A 17649-nucleotide genomic window follows, 5' to 3' on the forward strand; every position below is an offset into this window, starting at 1 on the left:
TCCAGTTGAACTTTGACACCCCCCATCCCAACAAACTCCACACAACACAATTCACCTTGTAAGCAGAGTATTCCATATTTAATAATATTACATTTCACATCTAAAAGTGACAATACTTGTGTGAGAAACTTAAATATCTGACCACAGAACTACATACAAGAACAGAATGAAATGACATGTTTAATGCACACTGAGGAGAATGTTACACGCTTGTGTTAGTAGTTAGTCTGAACCTTTCAAAGGCTTATCTTTCTATATACAGCAGTCAACAGTCCATTGATGGAACACAAATGTACACTACAATGAAGAGATGTTTGTGCCATTAAAAAAAATAACAACAATTCACTATTGATTCAACCTGGAAAAAAAAAACACAGTGTTAATGAGGGCAGGTGTACCTTAGATATTCATTTACAGTCTTCAGTTAAAATCCTGTTAAAGGAGTGCCGACCAGGGCATCAGGAAACAATCACTAGCCCAATTCATCTTAGCTTTTAAAAATTCTGTTAGGTATATTTTTAAAGCACCATTACATAAAGGAAAGCTGCAGTTACCTCATTTCCTGTGCTGTAGGTCAACTTCACTCCAACGATGAAGCTGCAATCACACCCTGTTACCCACAGCACAGGAAGTGTGCCAAGAAGCAGCAGTATGTTTTTTTTTTTTTTGATCTGCAGTACTTGTAAAAACCAGAGATCCCCATCTACAAAACTGAACAAAATATTCAAGATAGAGATTCCAAAGCAAATGCTGGGAATGTCTTTAAAAAATCCGAGGAAGTCAGACTCCTTGCTGTTCAACAGAAACCAGGCGCCCGCCTCAGAGCAGTAAAGACATCGAGCTGGTTAAATTTTTACAGACAGAAATACCACAGAGTGACTCAGTTCTGTCAACACCACTTCCTATGCGATTGTGGGAAACAAACAAGACTGCTTCTCGTAATGTCGCTACACTTCCCCCGTGTCATCTATATGAATGATCGAAAACTCTCTATTAATAATGCTGGCTGACGAAACTGTTAAAGGTCCCATTGATACCTGTGATGGGTTTTGACAGGGTGGCGGTCTGACAGAGATCCTGTTCTCCAATACATAACCTCCTACTGCTGCAGGCAGAGGTGCGGCAAAGAAGTTTGCGTCTCGGCAGCTGAAACTACTTTTGGGGCATGTAAACAAACTGGGCAGTGAAAAGGCCTGCGCTGGGGAAGCTAACGGACGTGACTGCAGCTTTAAGAAATCCGCACGGCTGGGTGTGACTCTCGTTAAAAGTGAAGGGGTGGCGGTCTAGAATGCAGATCTTCAAAACAAAAGCCTCTGGTGCTGAAGATCTAGGTTTCCAGTATCATTCGTTCGTGATCTGGTCACTAGATTATCTAGAGATTCTGCAGCGGGCAGACAGATCAGCACCCAGAGAGCTCACACGTGCGAAGAGAAACAGGTCACCCTGAAAGACTAGTAGTCGATTGTCATTGAGGTTAAGGCGCTCGCTCGCTCGTGGTGCACAGGGTCGCCAGTTCGCTTCCAGCCTCCCTCCTGTCATGAGTGTTTTATAGGTATGGGTTAAACCCCTAAATGACCTTCTGGGAACTGGTTGAACTGGTTGAATTTGACCTGGTCCACCTTAAAACGTTGCTTTGCTGCAACATGACTGGCTTGCATTATTTGACATGTGCGTGGTTCGGCTTCTGCTCAAGCCAAACTGCCTGTCTTGGCTGGGGACCCCCAGGCTGCGCTGCATTGGCTCTTGTGGGGTTGGGGAGAATGGGCTGGGGATAGTGACCCCTATTGGTCAGGCTAGGTGAAGACTTCCCAGGCAGGGTTCAGTAGCTTTGTAACATTCAGAGGTTGATAAGAGGCGATTGTCTTGACAGTGAGAAGAGTTCACGATCTCTAAGTGTGTAGCTGTCGTGAGGTGGGATTTGAAATTGGGGTAGAAACATGGGCATCACTGATAACAACAAAACGTATTAAGATAATGAAATACAGGATTTGCCTTTAGTAAAGTTGGCATGCGTGAATTCAGGCTTAAAAATATCACTACCACTTTCCGAAAACCAGGGAATGTTTGCAAGCCCTAATTTCACGTTCGTTATAAATCTGCTAAACACACATGCCACGAAATCAGCACACTTACTACATTTAACTGACATATCCGCAAGCATTTTCTGAACTTAAAAAACGTGTCTGAAGTGGGACAGCCGCAAAATGCAATTTCTGCAGCCCTTTTCTGCTTCACAGCGAGTTTGAAAAAGCTGGCCGGGCAGGATTTTACAACAGGCACAAAAACAAATAAAAAGCAATGTGGTTGGAATTCAAGTCCCAGATCATGTGTCTGACATGGACTGGCTCACTGAGTAACACGGAGAATACATGCCTCCTTCCTCTGTGTCTAACGCTACAGACTGCTCCCAGAAACACTACGACTCTGTGTGAATAGTCATATAACCCCGCATAGGGCAGCCCAACCAAGCTAGAAGAGAATACAAATTCAGAAACAAACCTGTTCTGGGATTGCTCTTTCAGATAAGCAGTAAGAAATGAAAAGTCCCCAAATGAGATATATATATACAGTGGCATCAACATTAACCCCAGCGTTCACCCTTAGATCCAATACCCACAGCCCTGTAAGCGCTTGTGCACGCTGTCAAATACAAATTTAGGGTGAAAAAGAAATTTTGCATGAAACAGACGTTGCTTTTTTATTCAAATCTTCCAAAGTGCTCAGTCAGAATTCTCGGCAGAACTTCGAAGCAACTCAAAACCCAAGACAAAACCCGCAATGCTTGTCAACTCTTTTGAGTTTACTTTAGGATTCTGATCAGGTGGCTTTGAAGTTCAATGATGTGCAAATTAAATTTCATTATTCAATCTTCATTAAAGTCTCAGCTGTACTGGGAATGGTTACACAGTTTAGTACAGCATATAAAACTCTGGGTATTGAAACGCAGGGAAGATGACGGTCATGTTTGGTGACACTGTGTACATTTTGAAATCATTAAGTTACAGAAGCACTTGGGGCATGGCGGGCTCTGGCCCGTGTGGGAGGGGGGCGTGCTCCTCAAAGCAGCGAGTCGTCTGTGCACCCTCCCTCCAGACCGTAACGAAACTCCTGCAGGTTGGACACTCCGTAGAAGTGGATGAAGGCTGCAGCCACCACCAGCACGTGGAAGATCTGATGAGACTGAAACTGAGGAAGAGAGACAGCAAGCAGGGCAGGAATCAGACACAGAGAGCCGGGAAGAGCTGGAGACACACAGGCATGGTCCCTCTGGAGCCGGCTGCTTGAATCACAAGACACTACCCTGCAGCCTCAGAAACACACGCTCACACTGCTCAGAGCAGCTTGCTTTCTTTATATATATATATATATATATATATATATATATATATATATATATATATTACTACAGCCCCCTTGTCTTTAAGAGAACAGCCACCCACACAAACCCAAGCAGCTTGCTTCTCTTGGGACTGGTGAATTAGCCCAATCAATACCGCGCATGCAGGGAGATTCTAAGTGCAGTGGCTGCCAGTAGGGGCCAATGGGAGTTTCTAAGGGGTTTCACAGCCTTTGCTGGAGTCTGGAGTAAACAGCAGTGGAGAAGCAGGCTCACCCAGATGTCGCACTTGCCAGGGAAGAAGCGTTCCGGGATGCGGGCAGCGTACAGCCCCGCCCCCGTGATGTACATGGCGGCCATGAGGAAGAACCAGCCCATCTGCCCCACCGTGGCAGCCTTGACAAAGCCCTCGGCGATGGTGAAGTGCATCGTGGGTACGATGCCACTCAGCCCCAGCCCCACGAACACACCTGCAGGAACGGGCACACAACACAGGCTCAACACAAGGCAGTTTAGACAGGGAGGCAAAAGGGTTAAAGAACAGCCCTTTCAGGGGGAGAGGCTGAGCGCCCCCTGTGTTGAGGCTCTTTACCTGCTCGTGTGGGCCTGTGCTTGGGGATGGAGAAGCGGTCCCACTGGGACACGATGATGGCAGCGATGCCCAGCACACACACGACGGACAGGTAGATGAGACGAGGCTGGGGCGAGCAGTAGAAGGAGTAATACAGCCAGGGGACGAAGCTGCCCATGATCAGAAGAGCGATGCCCGAGTAATCCAGCCTGCAGAGGAAGGAGAACAGCACACACTTCATTCAGGGAGATCACAAACCCAGGGCTGGGTGCAGGAGACAGCAGGGTTGAAAACACAAAGCCTACGAAAGGTTGGTGTCAGATTTCTTTGCTAAACCCAATCCAGGCAGTGCTCAAAACCTACTTCACATTCCCAGCTAATCTGGCAGGGGGTGGGGGGGTTACAGGGCTGAAATACAAGTTCCTAAGCTATGCGGTGGCTGTGCTCCAGGTCATGCACTGAGATGCTTCCAGCTACAGTGCTTGGTTTGTTCTCTGATGTACGGGACTGAAAGGGCTTCGGGGGCCTGAGAAACAGCGGCAGTGGAATGCGTTCCAAAAAAACTGAAAATTGTGATTCCTGAGGTTTCTATAGAAACATATTCACCCACCCCTGTGAGGGGGGGGGGGGGGGGGGTGTTTTACTCCCCTGAATAGAGAAGTCACCCCGTCTTCAAATACACGCTAATTACTTTAAAGAACAGGACTCCTCGCAAGCGCAGTGGCACGCCACATGTAATCTATTCACTACCAACGCACAATCACTTTTTACCCACTGCCAGAAGAGCTACGATATTTGGGACCATCTTTTCAAAAGCGCCCTCCATTCTTTAACCAACTCCTTTAAAAAATAACCCAGCGTGCAAAACGAGCTCAGCGAGTTTGGGGGCTTACTTGGAGAAGGTGCGGGAGACCTTCTCGGAGTGGCAGTAGACGGTGTGGAAGAGCCAGGAGAAGCTGAGGCAGAGCACAGCCCCCAGGAAGAACATCCCGAAGACCACCTTCTCCTGCAGAGGAGCCATGAAGTACATGTTGGGCCGGAACATGGTGAGGAGGCCCAGAGCCAGGAAGAGAACGAGTCCTGCAACACAGAGCCGCGCGGTTAAAACTGGCCAGCGGAGCCGGCACTCAGCGCAGCCCCGCCTCCAGCTGTCCTTACCCACGAGGTGAGTCCAGATGTTGACCGTCTCCGTGTGGATCCTGAAGATGCTCCGGAAGCAAGCCCTGAAGGACGGCATGGGCGGCCGGTGCCCGTGCAGGAGATAGTCATTGTCCTTCAGCCAGTCAGGCAGCACGTGGAAGGGGATCACCCTCCAGCGCCCTTCCCAAACCTGCAGCAAACAACGCCAGCGATTAGAGGCTGATCGCCGGGGCGCAGTCACACCAACCGTCTCCCCCAACATCCCTGGGGATAGAGGGGGTGGACTGCAGCGGTACGGATTATTCGTGTGCACTGTAAATCACTGATACTGTGAAATGGATTTCTGTGAACTAAATGATCTTTTTAAAATGGTCCTGCTGTGCATTTGAGGAATTCAGGGGGGTGAAGATGCAATTAAACAGCTTGGATATGAGTAATTATCTTCCTAATTAAGTAAAGACAGACCGGTATAAAGGCAGTTAAGATTAGAAGCGGAAAATCAGAGGGAGAGAGATTTGTGTAAAGTGTACCAGGGAGCAAGGAGCCAGCAGTCAGTGACCATGGAGTTTGAAGGGTTTGGTCTAAAAAAGGGAATACAGTTTTTTTTTTGAGGGTTGGGGAGGTTCTGAAATAAATACAACATTTGTAACCATCCCGCTGAGTGAGTGAAACCCTGTCCAATACGTTAGGCGTTAGGTGCAGCGTGCAGGGTGGTGCCTACCTTGTATACAAACTCTTCCATTTTCTCCATGGCGTGGTGAGCTTGCAGAGGAAGGGTGAGGATGCCCACTCCTTCCTCATCTTCATCCTCTTCCTCCTCGGGGCAGGCCGTGGCCCCCGACGGCCCCCCTCCCCCCTGCCAGGAACATAAACGCACATCACTGAGCAGCTCCAGGGCCGTCACTGTCTGTAACACCAGACGGACACCCCACACCCCAATCACAACCCCCAAGCTAAAACCACACAACTGCTCCGTGCTTCGAGATTGCCGAGGTCCGCACCTCATTCCTGACGAACAGGGTGTGACGGTGAAGGACCGCGCTCCTGGTAAGAGACCTGAGCCACTCACATCAGCGGAGACTGCATTCGCCTGAGCCTCTCCCTTCTCATCCAGCAGCGGCCCCAGCTCTGTCAGCTCCACATCCTGCTTCCGGGACACGTTGGAGATCCTGCACTCCTCCTCCTGCAGCGGATCCTTCAGAGAACTCATCTGGAGGCCTGGCAGCGGATCCGCGATCACAGCCCTCTACAGGGACGGAAAAGCACCCGAGGCAGCGCGCTGGAGGAACACCGAGCGCTGAAAAACACGACCCAGGAGACAGCGGACAGGGATTGACATACATATTCACTGTGTCGCTTCAACAGAGCACAGCAGGTTAGGAAAACTACAAGAAACGCCATCGCTTCAGCGACAGCACCTGACATGGAACCGATTGAGTTCCTTCTCCTATTTCTAGATTCAGCTCGATTCATAGTTATTGATGGTATAGCCGTTTAGCATCTGAAGGCAGGTTTTATCTTAGCTTTACTAACTCAACCTAGAGCCCAGTGGACATTAGTATAATACAATAAAAACATTACACTGCTGTGTTAACTAGCAACTGTCCCTATGCACTCTGTTCTTGCGGAATTCATTTTCCGGGAGATTTCTAGCTTTTTTAAATTGTATTTTTTATGGATGTATTTATTCGTCACGTCATACGATGTATCGCACTCAGATGTAGAGAAAGTTAGGACAATAAACAAAACACAAAAACGGGAAAAAAAAGAAAAATCATACAATTAAAAAGTAACATTTGCAATTGACAGTTACAATTGCCAAAATCTACCACCCCAATAAAATTGTGTATTTACAATTCGGATTGGTCCGAGTTTGCCTGCATGCAGTTGACTTTAACAGCTGCCCTAGTAATTCTGTTATTGTAATCGTTAGAAAAAGACTGCAATGGCGCGTTCTGAAAAGACATTGTTTTTGATAACCACAAGAGATTTGCAATATCTCTCCCCGAAGCACCGAAACGTACTTCCTCAGTCGTCGCCAGTAATGCTACCGTCGTGTAATCTACATAAAATGGTTGTACAATCTGCTAAACCCGCTAGAGTAACCAGGACGAGATCTACTCTAGAGTCTGAAGTTAGTCTCAATTCTCCCTAACAAACAATCGTGACACCTCCTGTACATGTTTGCAATAACTCTGACCAGGGCTGGCTCAAACTCCCGGCTGCTGAATCATTTCAATAATTAAATATATGCTTCACGGATGGCGGTTCGGCAGCCCGGGGCTGCTGCAGCCGGTTTAGTGCGATTTATAATCCTTCGCATATCATAATCAACGTGTCCTGTCTTTCACTAAACATTAGCGCACGTAATACACCTTTATAATATCAGACACAGTTGTTCATATATTGCGGTCAAGAGGATAGCGCAGCGATTGCACGGTGCCGCAGCTCCTGTTATTGTGTAAGATTAAAGACAGCCGGGCACAAACAACATTGCCAGGCATTTGCACGACTATATAATCCGTGATACTCGATCTAGGGCAGCGGGTGTACTGAATTGGCGAACCAGTTCATGTTTTTTTTTTTGTCTTTCAATCAATTCAACGACTTACCTGGTCAGACTGTCCCAAAAAAATAAATAATCTAGCTATTTGTCCTCCTGAAATTTGCAGCTGTGCAGGTCACTTGTTCTTCCGGCTCTGTAGGAAAATAACAAGCGCCTCAGCGACAAAGAGGAGAGGCGCCGGTGCGCAGTTACTAAACCGTGGCGTCGCAGCAGCGCCACCTGCTGGACATGGCGTGTCACCGCGGATCGGTGCAGTCGGCAGGTGATCGATCGGTGCGGTGTTATCCGATCACATAGGGCAGTGTATCGATCTTACCTCGGTTTCAGCTTCCTGTGAATGTAAAACTGCTTCAGTAGCAAGTCCTTCATATTGTCTACCGCTCTCATCTTATAGAGACAGTGTCTCAATAATGATAGCACCCAATTAGTAATATAAGGGTAAAGCGCGTATATACTGTAAACAATTCATGTTTTTGTAATGAACAAAATACTGCACAATAACAACAACTATTATATCCTTACTCGCCTTATGAGGGACAGCCCGCTAACCTTCCCTTTTTTAAATGTCCCTATAGTAAAATCACACAAGTGTAACAAAGCATAACGCAATGCATGGGGGAAGCACGGGTTTGGCTGGTTGCCTTTGACAAATGCTTTCATTTTTTTAAAAAAAAATAATAATATTCCACTAACCAAAGAGACGGGAAGCAAAGCATCTCAAGGTAAAACGAAATTAATAAAATTAAAATACAATATCTGCCTGACGCGCGTTTGTCAGCACAGGGTTTGTCAAAAGTATTTGCTTGGCTCAACAGATAATAATTAAATACAGCCTCGCTCAATCGGCCTCACATTGCAAAGGTAGATGACTTTGACAGCCCGGGGCGTGACGTCACCAGCAGGTCACACAGGTGTGTTCTGAATAAACAGCCGCACGAAGCGCTCCTCTGACGGGTTGAATTACACGAAGCAGTGACGTACCGCACAGAAACCAGGTGTGCTGCGGAAAAGGACAGGGGGTTTCCACGTAGTCGTGTCGGGCTTGGATATACCGCCACCAGGAAGAATCATCGGGAAAATCCTATTCAGTCAGTGTAAATGATTGGAAACTAGGAATAACGTCTTGTGTTTTTCGGGACAGTAAAGGACTGTCCGGCCATGGGTCAGAGTCAAACGATCCCGCTGCAGCCGCCGGACGAGAAGCTGGACGTGGTGTTTGAGGTTTTCGCTCAAGCTGTGCTCCACGCTTCGCAGAAACTGAAGCAATACCTTGGCTTCGTGGACCCCCAGCAGACTTTACGCGTGAGCACCTGCACGCTGAACGCTGTTTTCCTGATTCACTTCATCAGTTTCTGCAAGGAGAAGGGCGTGGACGGCTGCATATCCACCTGTGCCATGACCAGACAGCAGGAGATGCTGATGGGGGTCAGCTGGATCTGGACGCTCACCTGCTCAAGCAGGATCTCGGAGTTCCAGATCGCGGTGCGGTCGGTCCAGACCAGCGGGACGTACAGAGTGACCGAAATGGACGAGGATCCCTACCAGAAGAGGCTGGAACAGTCCATATCGGACCTGGACCGGAACAAGAGCTGTTTCGACAAGCTGTTTGATTTCTCCTCCTCCATTGGCGTGAACTGCATGAGCCTGTGCATTGTGTACGGCTTCCCGGGAAAGCCGAGAGAAATCCGGGGGGTGCTGAGCAAGGACCTCCTGCGCTTTAAAGCAGGGGAGAGCGGCAGCTTCACGGAAGAGATGCTGCTTCGTTACCTCCGGAGCGCGGACACTTTCATCACGACCACGGAGATGATACAGAACCACCTGTGGAAGCAGAGCCGCGCCAGCGACAGCGAACACGTGTACGTGTACATCAACTTCCTGTGAGAAGCCGTGCTTTATGTAATTCCTGAACTGAAAACTCACTATTTAAAAACAAACAAAAAAGGGTTTCGTGGGTTCAATCCCAGGTGGGGGACATTGCTGCTGTACCCTTGAGCAAGGTACTTTACCTAGATTGTTCCAGTACAAAGCCAACTGTATAAATGGGGAACTGTATGTAAAAATAATGTAATTGTATGTAAAAATAATGTGATATCTTGTAACTGTAAGTCACCCTGGATAAGGGCGTCTGCTAAGAAATAAATTTTATATATATATATATATATATATATATATATATATATATAAGACTTTTATAAAAGTTTAAACTAAAATAAGTTTAGTTAAAAGAAAAAAAATTGACTTAATAGCAAAGACATTTTAAAAAGGAGATAATAAAATATTGGGTTTAACCAAATAGCAAGACACGACTTCTGAATGTTTGCATCCATTAAACACGTCCTTCAAACAAAACAGCGTTTATTTGCATTTTGGCTCTACTTGCTTCAAGCAAAGACAACCTATTGCCCTTGCAGTTTTTTCAAACGCCTTGAATCCACTTCTAAATTATAGAGAGAGAAGAGCAGTGATTAAATGTGGCAGATGGACAAGATCGCCCCCTACAGGTCATTCCAGGTAATTCCTGTTAAAACCCTCAAGTACATTGTGAACCGCTCTGCAGTTTGTGGTCGGTGTGTTTTGAATGCAGTTTGCTTGGAAAAGCAGATGGATTTAAAAAAAAAAGTTTTTGGAAACTTTTACATACAGGTAGGTGCACAAAATGTCAACCAACTTAAATCTCAATAGCGTTCAGTAGCGACTTTATGCTGACTCACGTAACACTAAACTCACGGTGTTTGAACCCTAGCAATGTGCAAGATGTATACTTTTTAATGCTTTTCAATCCTTTGATAACACAGTAATGTTATATAGTGGTGTGATGCGGCCATGTGAAATGTCTGTTTCAGATGGAGGTATCACATGACTCCTCTCAGGTATGAGACAGAAATGCCGTCCCATTAAGATTAGTTACAGTAGTCAATGGTTCTTGGGGTGCTTTGTATGGCACAGGTTGAATCTCACCCCACCCCGAAGACAGAAAGCCTCTGTGGGGTGGACCTCAGCTTGCATGGCCCAGCTTCCTACACTATGATATTGCATACCTGCACTCTTGTGATGTGCATAGACACAGGGTCTGTGGTAACGATCAAAACGACAGCAGAGTTAAACCTGCCACCCCAGAATTCATCACCCTGATATTCTGAGGACATCATTTCACTTGCAGTTTGATTTCTAAAGAGGCTCAATGCATCCCTCCTGCAGGGGGGTGAATACAGAATGAAACGATGGTGGTATTTACAGTAGATCTGGCACCGTTCAGAAGATCATTAGAGCCCTATGCTTTGTATCATGGTTTTAAATCAGCAAAAACAAACAAAAAAAAAAAGAGACATATTGCTTATCAAAATGACAAATAAAAACGATCAAACAAACCCTCAGGTCAGCTGTGCACGCAGAATAATTTATTAATGCTTGATGCAAACGACACACATTTCCCAGCCACAGCGGATCCCAGCAGTGCAATCACTGCAGACCATGCTGACGAGATCAGATCATAAGGAAACAGATGCAAGTGTGTTTGATTCCAGCTGTTACACTGCAGCCCCCGCAAACAATTACTTTTATTAGAGTGGGGGGGTTCAACAGCTGCTTAGCAGAGAAACAAACACCTTCCTGCAGCGTCACAGGCTGATGTTCAAAACGTTTTAATAAAAGATTCAAAGCTAGCTCTGAAATGATCCTACTTGCACACAAGTACTTTGTTGGTTCAATAACATAAGGCTTGTTATTATTGTTACTATTATTAATTTTGCAAAGTAAATGCATTGAATTTAAAATGAGATCTGCAAGTTGAGGAAGATGCTTTGGGGAAAAAACATGTTGAACTCAAAAAAGCAAACTCCTCTCATTTCAAAGTTGTACAGTATCTTACACCCAAACCACACCCAGCAGCGTCCCTCTGCATATAGTAGAAACACACACACACACACACATTGAATGTTAACTATGCCACATCAAAAGGCACGACTTGCATTCCAGCTACAGCAGGTGTGTGTCCGTGCGCACCCGTTAAAGCCACGTCTGTATAATTTTGGCAGGTTAAATGTTTTGAAGTGCATTATGACATCAGCAGCCCTGTCAGGCTTCCTCTCTCATACAAATACCACTTTCTAAAAGGAAGAAAAAACCCCACTCCAGAAGAGAGTTAAACTTAGCAGGTGGAGCGCCAGAGTCCTGCAGCAAAACTAACAGACAGCAAAGCAAGCCTACAACACCAACGCTGCAGCCTCGCCTGCTTACATTCCAATAGTTTTACCTTGGAACTCTGATGGGAGCGCTTTCCAATTTACACACACTCTTCCTACACTGCAGAAAACTTAAATCTGCAGACCGCTAAATGAATCCAGATTACGTGCATCTGTGCTCAATTTGCTTGGCTTTCTCAGTGCACTGTTAATTATTTAATTAGTTCCCTCAGGGTAGTCTTTTTATAAATGTAGGGTAACCCCCCTCCCCCCGCTTGTATTTTCTGGAGTTGTTGTTGTTTATTCCTTTCAGAAAACCCGGGCGTCTGAGCTGTGCTGCAGAGGAAGCCCTGGGGGGCTGCAGCGTGTCCCTCTAGTAGACAAAGCGATGCCCCTGGCGGTAGCCCAGCTTGTCCAGGTTGGGGGAGCATGCGAACTGGATCATGGGAGGGGGTCCGCACATCAGGACCAGGGTGTCGCTGGCTGGGGGGGGCAGGTGCTCCTGGATCATGTCGGCGCTCACAAAGCCCTGGCTGTAATCCCAGCCTGCAAAGACAGCACAGAGACAAGCAAGCGGTCAGGGCAGGGACACAGAGGTCAACAAAACACAAGGGTTAAGAGACGTCCCATTAGCCTTTAACCCGCAGCAACTGCTGGACTTTAAAAGATATTTTAGAACAGCAAAGAATCCCTCCTGGATTGCATTAACTGCTGCCCGGAAATAACCAGGGACAGAACAGCAAACACCCCGCGGAACACTGCATCCAGCCAATCACGCCCGGTCTCACCTACCTGACCGGAAGCCAGCCTATCACAGAGCTCTCAGTTCAACCAATCACAGTCAGGGACTAAACCACACTCTTCCAGTACAAACAGGTGTCTGAACTGCCTCTCAGCAGGCCTATCCTTTCCACACAGCCACAGAGAGATGGAAAAGCCCCCTAGAGGCGAGCTGCTGTACCTTCAGGGGCCTGGTCCACAGTGAGCCACAGTTTGAAACGGTCGGGGTGCCTGGCTTGGACCTCTTCCAGCTCGTCACGAAGCAGAATGTCCTTTTCAGTCTGTTACAAAACCAGAAATAAATACGCAAGCAAAACGCTCCAATGCAGTCTGCAGTGCAATACAATATTACAAGTGCTGCTGGAAGTCAGGCTGACAGTACGATGGTTAACGTTACAGCTATGCAGTGAACATGGCAAAGTTTCTCATCTTCTCATCAAGAACAGAGGGTCCAGAGATCATGCAGCTGGAGCCAGCACGAGGCAGGGTGTATCCCATTCTAATCAAGCCCCCTTGTGGCTGCCTGGGGGGATTTACTGACCTGGTTGGCAAACAGCAAGGAGCATGTGGTCTGATCGCTGGGGTCCTTCATGATGGCCCGGACCAGCTGCAACATCGGGGTGATTCCTGAAGGGGGAGCCACACAACAACAACCACCCTGTCAACACCTGGACACCTGCAGTAAATACAATTGCGCGGGGGTGCCCAAGCTCAACTATACAATTACCTTGCAGATCAGTTACACAAATACAATTGTAATTGACTCCAGTTACTGTGGAATTGCCCAAAACACCCAACAACGTCATGCAATTGTGGCACAAGTCTGTGTGTGTGTGTGTGTGTGTATATACAGAGAAGCGTTATACTCATAGGAAATGCACCTACCCGTCCCTCCAGCGATCAGCCCCACAGATCTGGCAGTCCTGATCTCTGCTGGAGTCTTCTTGTCGGGCTGGATTGCAAAGTTCCCTGAAACAGCAGCAGAGGGAGGCGCAGCTTTAGATCCGGGTTTCAAAAAAAGGTCAAACTAAAAGACGCTCAGTCAAGCAGACAAGCGTTCCAGCCCGGGGGGGGGGGGGGGGGGCCTTCAGCGTGCCGATGAAGAAGGGCACATGCTCTTGTGTTGAGGGGTTACTTGCATGAAGGGTGCTGCTGTTTCTGCTACCCTCCCTGACTGATTCCTGCCCCATTCCAGGCTGGTGCATTTGCATTTGCACTGTGCAGGAGTGCGAAACGTGGGTGTGTTCTGTATAGAACGATAAAACACATTCCTACAGCAATGCTGTCGGTTTAAATAGGCAGGGGACTATAATTACAGCAGGCGGTCAAATGAAGTTGTTGTTTTGGAACGCTGCGTGGGTTTATTTCACAGGCGCAGGCTTGCTAGTGCATCATTAAAAGGGAAGGGCAGAATGCTGTTGGAATTCTTATTGTGTATTTGAGAGAGGAGCTGCTCTTGTCTCTTACCGTTCCCCTTGTACTCCAGCAGCCCCCCAGGCCCTCTGAAATCCACCACATCTCCGACCTGCAGGCTCTCCAGGTACTGCGACATCTTGCCTCCCTCAAGGAACTTGGGGTGCACGTTCTTGAAGTAGATCTGTATATTGGAGTTAGCACATTGAACACTGTGCAAATGTATTCTGCTAGCTCTGTTCTCTAATGCAAGTTTGTGCAGCGATGAAGACCGTGTAGTCATGCTTTCTGCGACCGTAAAAAAACAAGATTAAAAAAAGAAAAGTACACTCTAGCTTTGAAGACGAGGGGGTATGAAGATTTAGGATGGGGTTAGTCACATTTTTTACAGCATCGTTCATGCGATATGTTGCAAGCCGCTTTCCCTCCAACTGCGTCTGCCAAAACCGAAACGATTCTTCAAAGCTGAGGCGTACAGGCGGATTAAACAGATACAGAGCATTCTCGGACATCTTACCTTCACCACGAGATCCACAAAGCCCTTGTCATCGTCACTGGACACAGGGGTGTACGGACGGACAACGAGGTTCCCGTCAATCCGCGCAGAGAGATACACGTGCTTTCCTGGACAAGACAAACCAAGTTCACAATGCGAAGCACAGAAGAGGCACAGAAGAGGGTGAAATGAACAAGGCAGTGGAAGAGCACAGTGTTTGCTCAGTCACTGACATAATAAAACAAACAGCTTACCAACAGGCAGCCCCAGGATGTGTGCCGGAGAGGGCAAGGCGAAGCGAAACCTCCTGGTGTCGTGGCTGATCACCTGTAATGGAAACACAGTCTCAGTGGCGGTTCTGTGATAGTACAGTACCCCCGTGGTGGAGGGCTGGCAATCCGAACCATCGGACCGTGTCTATTGAGATCAAAGAGCCTCCGTGTTACCCAAGACTTTCCACCTCGGGTTAGCAAACGAAGCACTGAGTCGCGATTTAGTTACAGACGTTTACACATAAACGCAAGTCTGATCCCTCACCTAGATCCTCTCTTGACCCTACGACACGTTCATGAAGTGGTTGAATGGATCATGTTCTAAAGGGAGAGCTGTGTAGAAAACCCAGTGTCTATACAGGGATATCTAGAGCAGTACGTGCGCTGCCTGCTGCAGTGTTCAGGGCGCGGGCTCTGGAGCTGTACCTCCTTGTCGATGAGCCGCAGCTGGTATTTCACGGTGGGGTCGGCCAGGGTCAGCGGGCTCTTCTTCTTCTTGCCCAGGATCAGGGTCCCCATGAAGTAGCCCAAAGTGGAGAGAACCAGCACCCCAGCGACCACCAGCACTCCTGTCGTCTGTGCAGCAGAGAGAGAGAGAGAGAGAGAGAGGGCATTGTTACTCTTAAGTGACATGAATTGCCCACACTGCATTTCCATTGGACATTTAAATTAGAGGACATTTACAAGACAGGGAAAAAGTTCAGCTGCAAAACAAAAACCGGAGAGACAGATCACTGAAGGTTCACTGCATGCACTTTTAGCATTATATAAATACACACAAACAAACACCATCATTTTTGTTACTGAAGCCTCTATAAGGGCAGCGCAGCCACCCTTGATGTTAGATTTCGCTTTGCAGTGCAGGGAGCAGCCGGGTCAGCTAACACAGACATTCTGCAAACGCCTGCAAATACTGACTCAAGAATACAACCGAGCGCAATGCGAGGAGCAATGCATACAGTCCTGACAGCACAAGAAGCAGCTCTACAAAAACACCAGGGGTGCATTCCTCTGTCCTGCACTGGGGTCCTGCATTCAGCCACGGTTAAGATGTTCATCCAGCGTGTCTGAAGCATGACAAACTGCTTCAAGCTGAGAGAAGGGGGCTCTGCTGCCCAGTCAGTTGGAAACAGATTCCTTGGTTAATGTTGATTCCATGTTTCCATAGTTTATTTTTCTGCTTCCTCCGGGATGACCACCTTGTTGCTCTTCCAGTTTGTTTACATTCCCTGCAGTAAGGAATGTAAACGCTGTTGCTTTCAGCTGCGGGCTTGGAAACCCACACCAGCCCTGCAGCACCCAGTCCTGGGTCTTCAGTGACGCATAGTACTTAAATCATGAAATGATTCAGCAGCCAGTAGTCTGTTAATCCTACTGTTCCTTCCCTTATATAGCTGCATGAACCACTTCAAACAGGCACCCTACAGACGCTGGTGAGACTTCAAGTGGAGCCCATGCTACCAGACTGTAACGTTAACAGTGCCCGCTGCAGGATCTGATCAATCGTCTCTGTACATGGTAAGACATGTTTTTAAGTTATGAAATAACCAGGTTTAGTACTCTGCAAGGAAAGGCTGGCCACGCCACAGTTCTTGTGTATATTTAAACAAGTGACTCACTTCTCCACAGCTCCGTCTCGGCTTTCTACAGCCACACCCCTTCACAATTCAATAGCACACAGTCAGTTGATGGTATTACTAGGGCTGTGTCTCCGACTCTCTCATTATTATTATTATCACGGCCAGCGTGATCTCCACATCGCACCGCAGCACACAGTCCAGGAGCCCGGCAGTCTGAGTCTGGCATCCGGAACAAACACGCCTCTTAATCTTCAGGGGAAAGGGTCCGATTTGTTGTTAAGGATATTTAGGGGCCCTGTGTTCTCTCATTAGATTATATGTGCAGAGAACAAAAATGCTGCACAATGATTAAAAAAACACCAGATGTAGCCTTGTGTTCCTTGTTACAGCTGGTTTGAGCTGGTTTTTAGCCACAGTATTTTAAATACGCAACTATTCAGACTTCACGGACTGCCGTCCTCCCCCCGCCAGACTACACTAGAGTCGGCTTACCTGTACCTGTCATGACGTCTCTGCATGGCGAGTGGATTACAAGACACCATATGTCAGGCGTGGTCAGTACTAGCAGCACGAAACCAGACGGCTTTCTCGTTTAACTTTTACACAAGATAACAACAGAGGCGGTCAATTCCAGATTTTCATGCAAAGCATTACAGTTCAGTACAGAGGAATGGATTCACGCCAGTCGGCCTATATCCCTGATAAAACACTGCTGGTCACAGAAGAGGTATCATGAATCGGCTAGACTGAAAAAAAAAAAATCAAGCATTGATAATTTCATTTTCTTTAATATATATTATAGAAGCACCTACGCCTGCTTTTCACCTTTAAAAAAAATACACTTTTAATACTGGCTGCTAGGAGAGAAGAATCTGCAACAGAAGCCTATTGAGAATTGCCAGAATACCCCCTGTATTATTTTCTACTCGGTTAAGTTACCTTCCACTTAACCGACACTGCAGAGACGCATACATACCGCTGCCGTGTAACCCATCGTGGAACTGCAGATCCAGGTACTGGACGGGTTCGAGTTCACACGGACAGACAGAGAAGACGTTACTGCCAAGCCCACGCAGCTCCAGACGACTCCGCCTTTATCCCACAATCCTAGGAGGCAAACCCCACCCGCTGAAGGAACCAAGGGCAAACACTGCGGACGCAACCGCGGAGAGGGGTCTTATTGCACAGCGCCGCCGGTGGCCAAACCGATTGTTACAGTAATGTTACTTTAGAACGTCAGTTCAGAAAAACAACACCACCCACTATTGTAATAACATGTGTATTGTCCTGACCCCCTCAAAATGATGCAGTTC

At 47.3% G+C, this 17649-nt stretch overlaps 3 protein-coding genes across 3 annotated transcripts; 1 reads left to right on the forward strand and 2 right to left on the reverse strand.

Moving 5' to 3' along the window:
* Positions 1-50: 50 nt before the first annotated feature.
* LOC131702021 (adiponectin receptor protein 1-like) lies at positions 51-7808 on the reverse strand. Its single transcript, XM_059003425.1, has 8 exons — positions 7661-7808; positions 6118-6345; positions 5770-5904; positions 5067-5238; positions 4802-4988; positions 3930-4117; positions 3614-3807; positions 51-3186 (listed from the first exon to the last, which is right to left on the reverse strand). The coding sequence occupies exons 2-8, from the start codon at positions 6256-6258 to the stop codon at positions 3058-3060; spliced, it is 1146 nt and encodes a 381-aa protein (XP_058859408.1). The 5' UTR covers positions 6259-6345; positions 7661-7808; the 3' UTR covers positions 51-3057.
* A 964-nt stretch (positions 7809-8772) lies between these two features.
* LOC117964384 (rab15 effector protein-like) lies at positions 8773-9495 on the forward strand. The gene has a single exon (XM_059003459.1). It carries the CDS (start codon positions 8773-8775, stop codon positions 9493-9495), a length of 723 nt encoding a protein of 240 aa, XP_058859442.1.
* Positions 9496-10990: 1495 nt separating this feature from the next.
* On the reverse strand, positions 10991-17476 carry LOC131702022 (NADH-cytochrome b5 reductase 3-like). The gene is made up of 9 exons (XM_059003426.1): positions 17313-17476; positions 15183-15332; positions 14739-14811; positions 14506-14612; positions 14043-14172; positions 13461-13544; positions 13117-13202; positions 12757-12856; positions 10991-12341 (listed from the first exon to the last, which is right to left on the reverse strand). Exons 1-9 carry the CDS (start codon positions 17328-17330, stop codon positions 12169-12171), a joined length of 921 nt encoding a protein of 306 aa, XP_058859409.1. The 5' UTR covers positions 17331-17476; the 3' UTR covers positions 10991-12168.
* Between the last annotated feature and the right edge of the window lie 173 nt (positions 17477-17649).

The sequence above is a fragment of the Acipenser ruthenus genome, chromosome 29, assembly GCF_902713425.1.
Source record: "Acipenser ruthenus chromosome 29, fAciRut3.2 maternal haplotype, whole genome shotgun sequence".
NCBI lineage: Eukaryota > Metazoa > Chordata > Actinopteri > Acipenseriformes > Acipenseridae > Acipenser > Acipenser ruthenus.

Excerpts from the sequence above, each read along its gene's own strand:
- LOC131702021 (XM_059003425.1), bottom strand. The coding sequence starts at position 6,258 with ATGAGTTCTCTGAAGGATCCGCTGCAGGAGGAGGAGTGCAGGATCTCC. Across the intron at positions 5,905-6,117 it reads CGAATGCAGTCTCCGCTGAT|GGGGGAGGGGGGCCGTCGGG; the intron begins GTGAGTGGCTCA and ends TGTTCCTGGCAG. Across the intron at positions 5,239-5,769 it reads TGGAAGAGTTTGTATACAAG|GTTTGGGAAGGGCGCTGGAG; the intron begins GTAGGCACCACC and ends TGTTTGCTGCAG.
- LOC117964384 (XM_059003459.1), top strand. The coding sequence starts at position 8,773 with ATGGGTCAGAGTCAAACGATCCCGCTGCAGCCGCCGGACGAGAAGCTG.
- LOC131702022 (XM_059003426.1), bottom strand. Across the intron at positions 14,173-14,505 it reads TTGTGGATCTCGTGGTGAAG|ATCTACTTCAAGAACGTGCA; the intron begins GTAAGATGTCCG and ends TCCAATATACAG. Across the intron at positions 13,545-14,042 it reads GCTGGAGTACAAGGGGAACG|GGAACTTTGCAATCCAGCCC; the intron begins GTAAGAGACAAG and ends CTGCTGTTTCAG.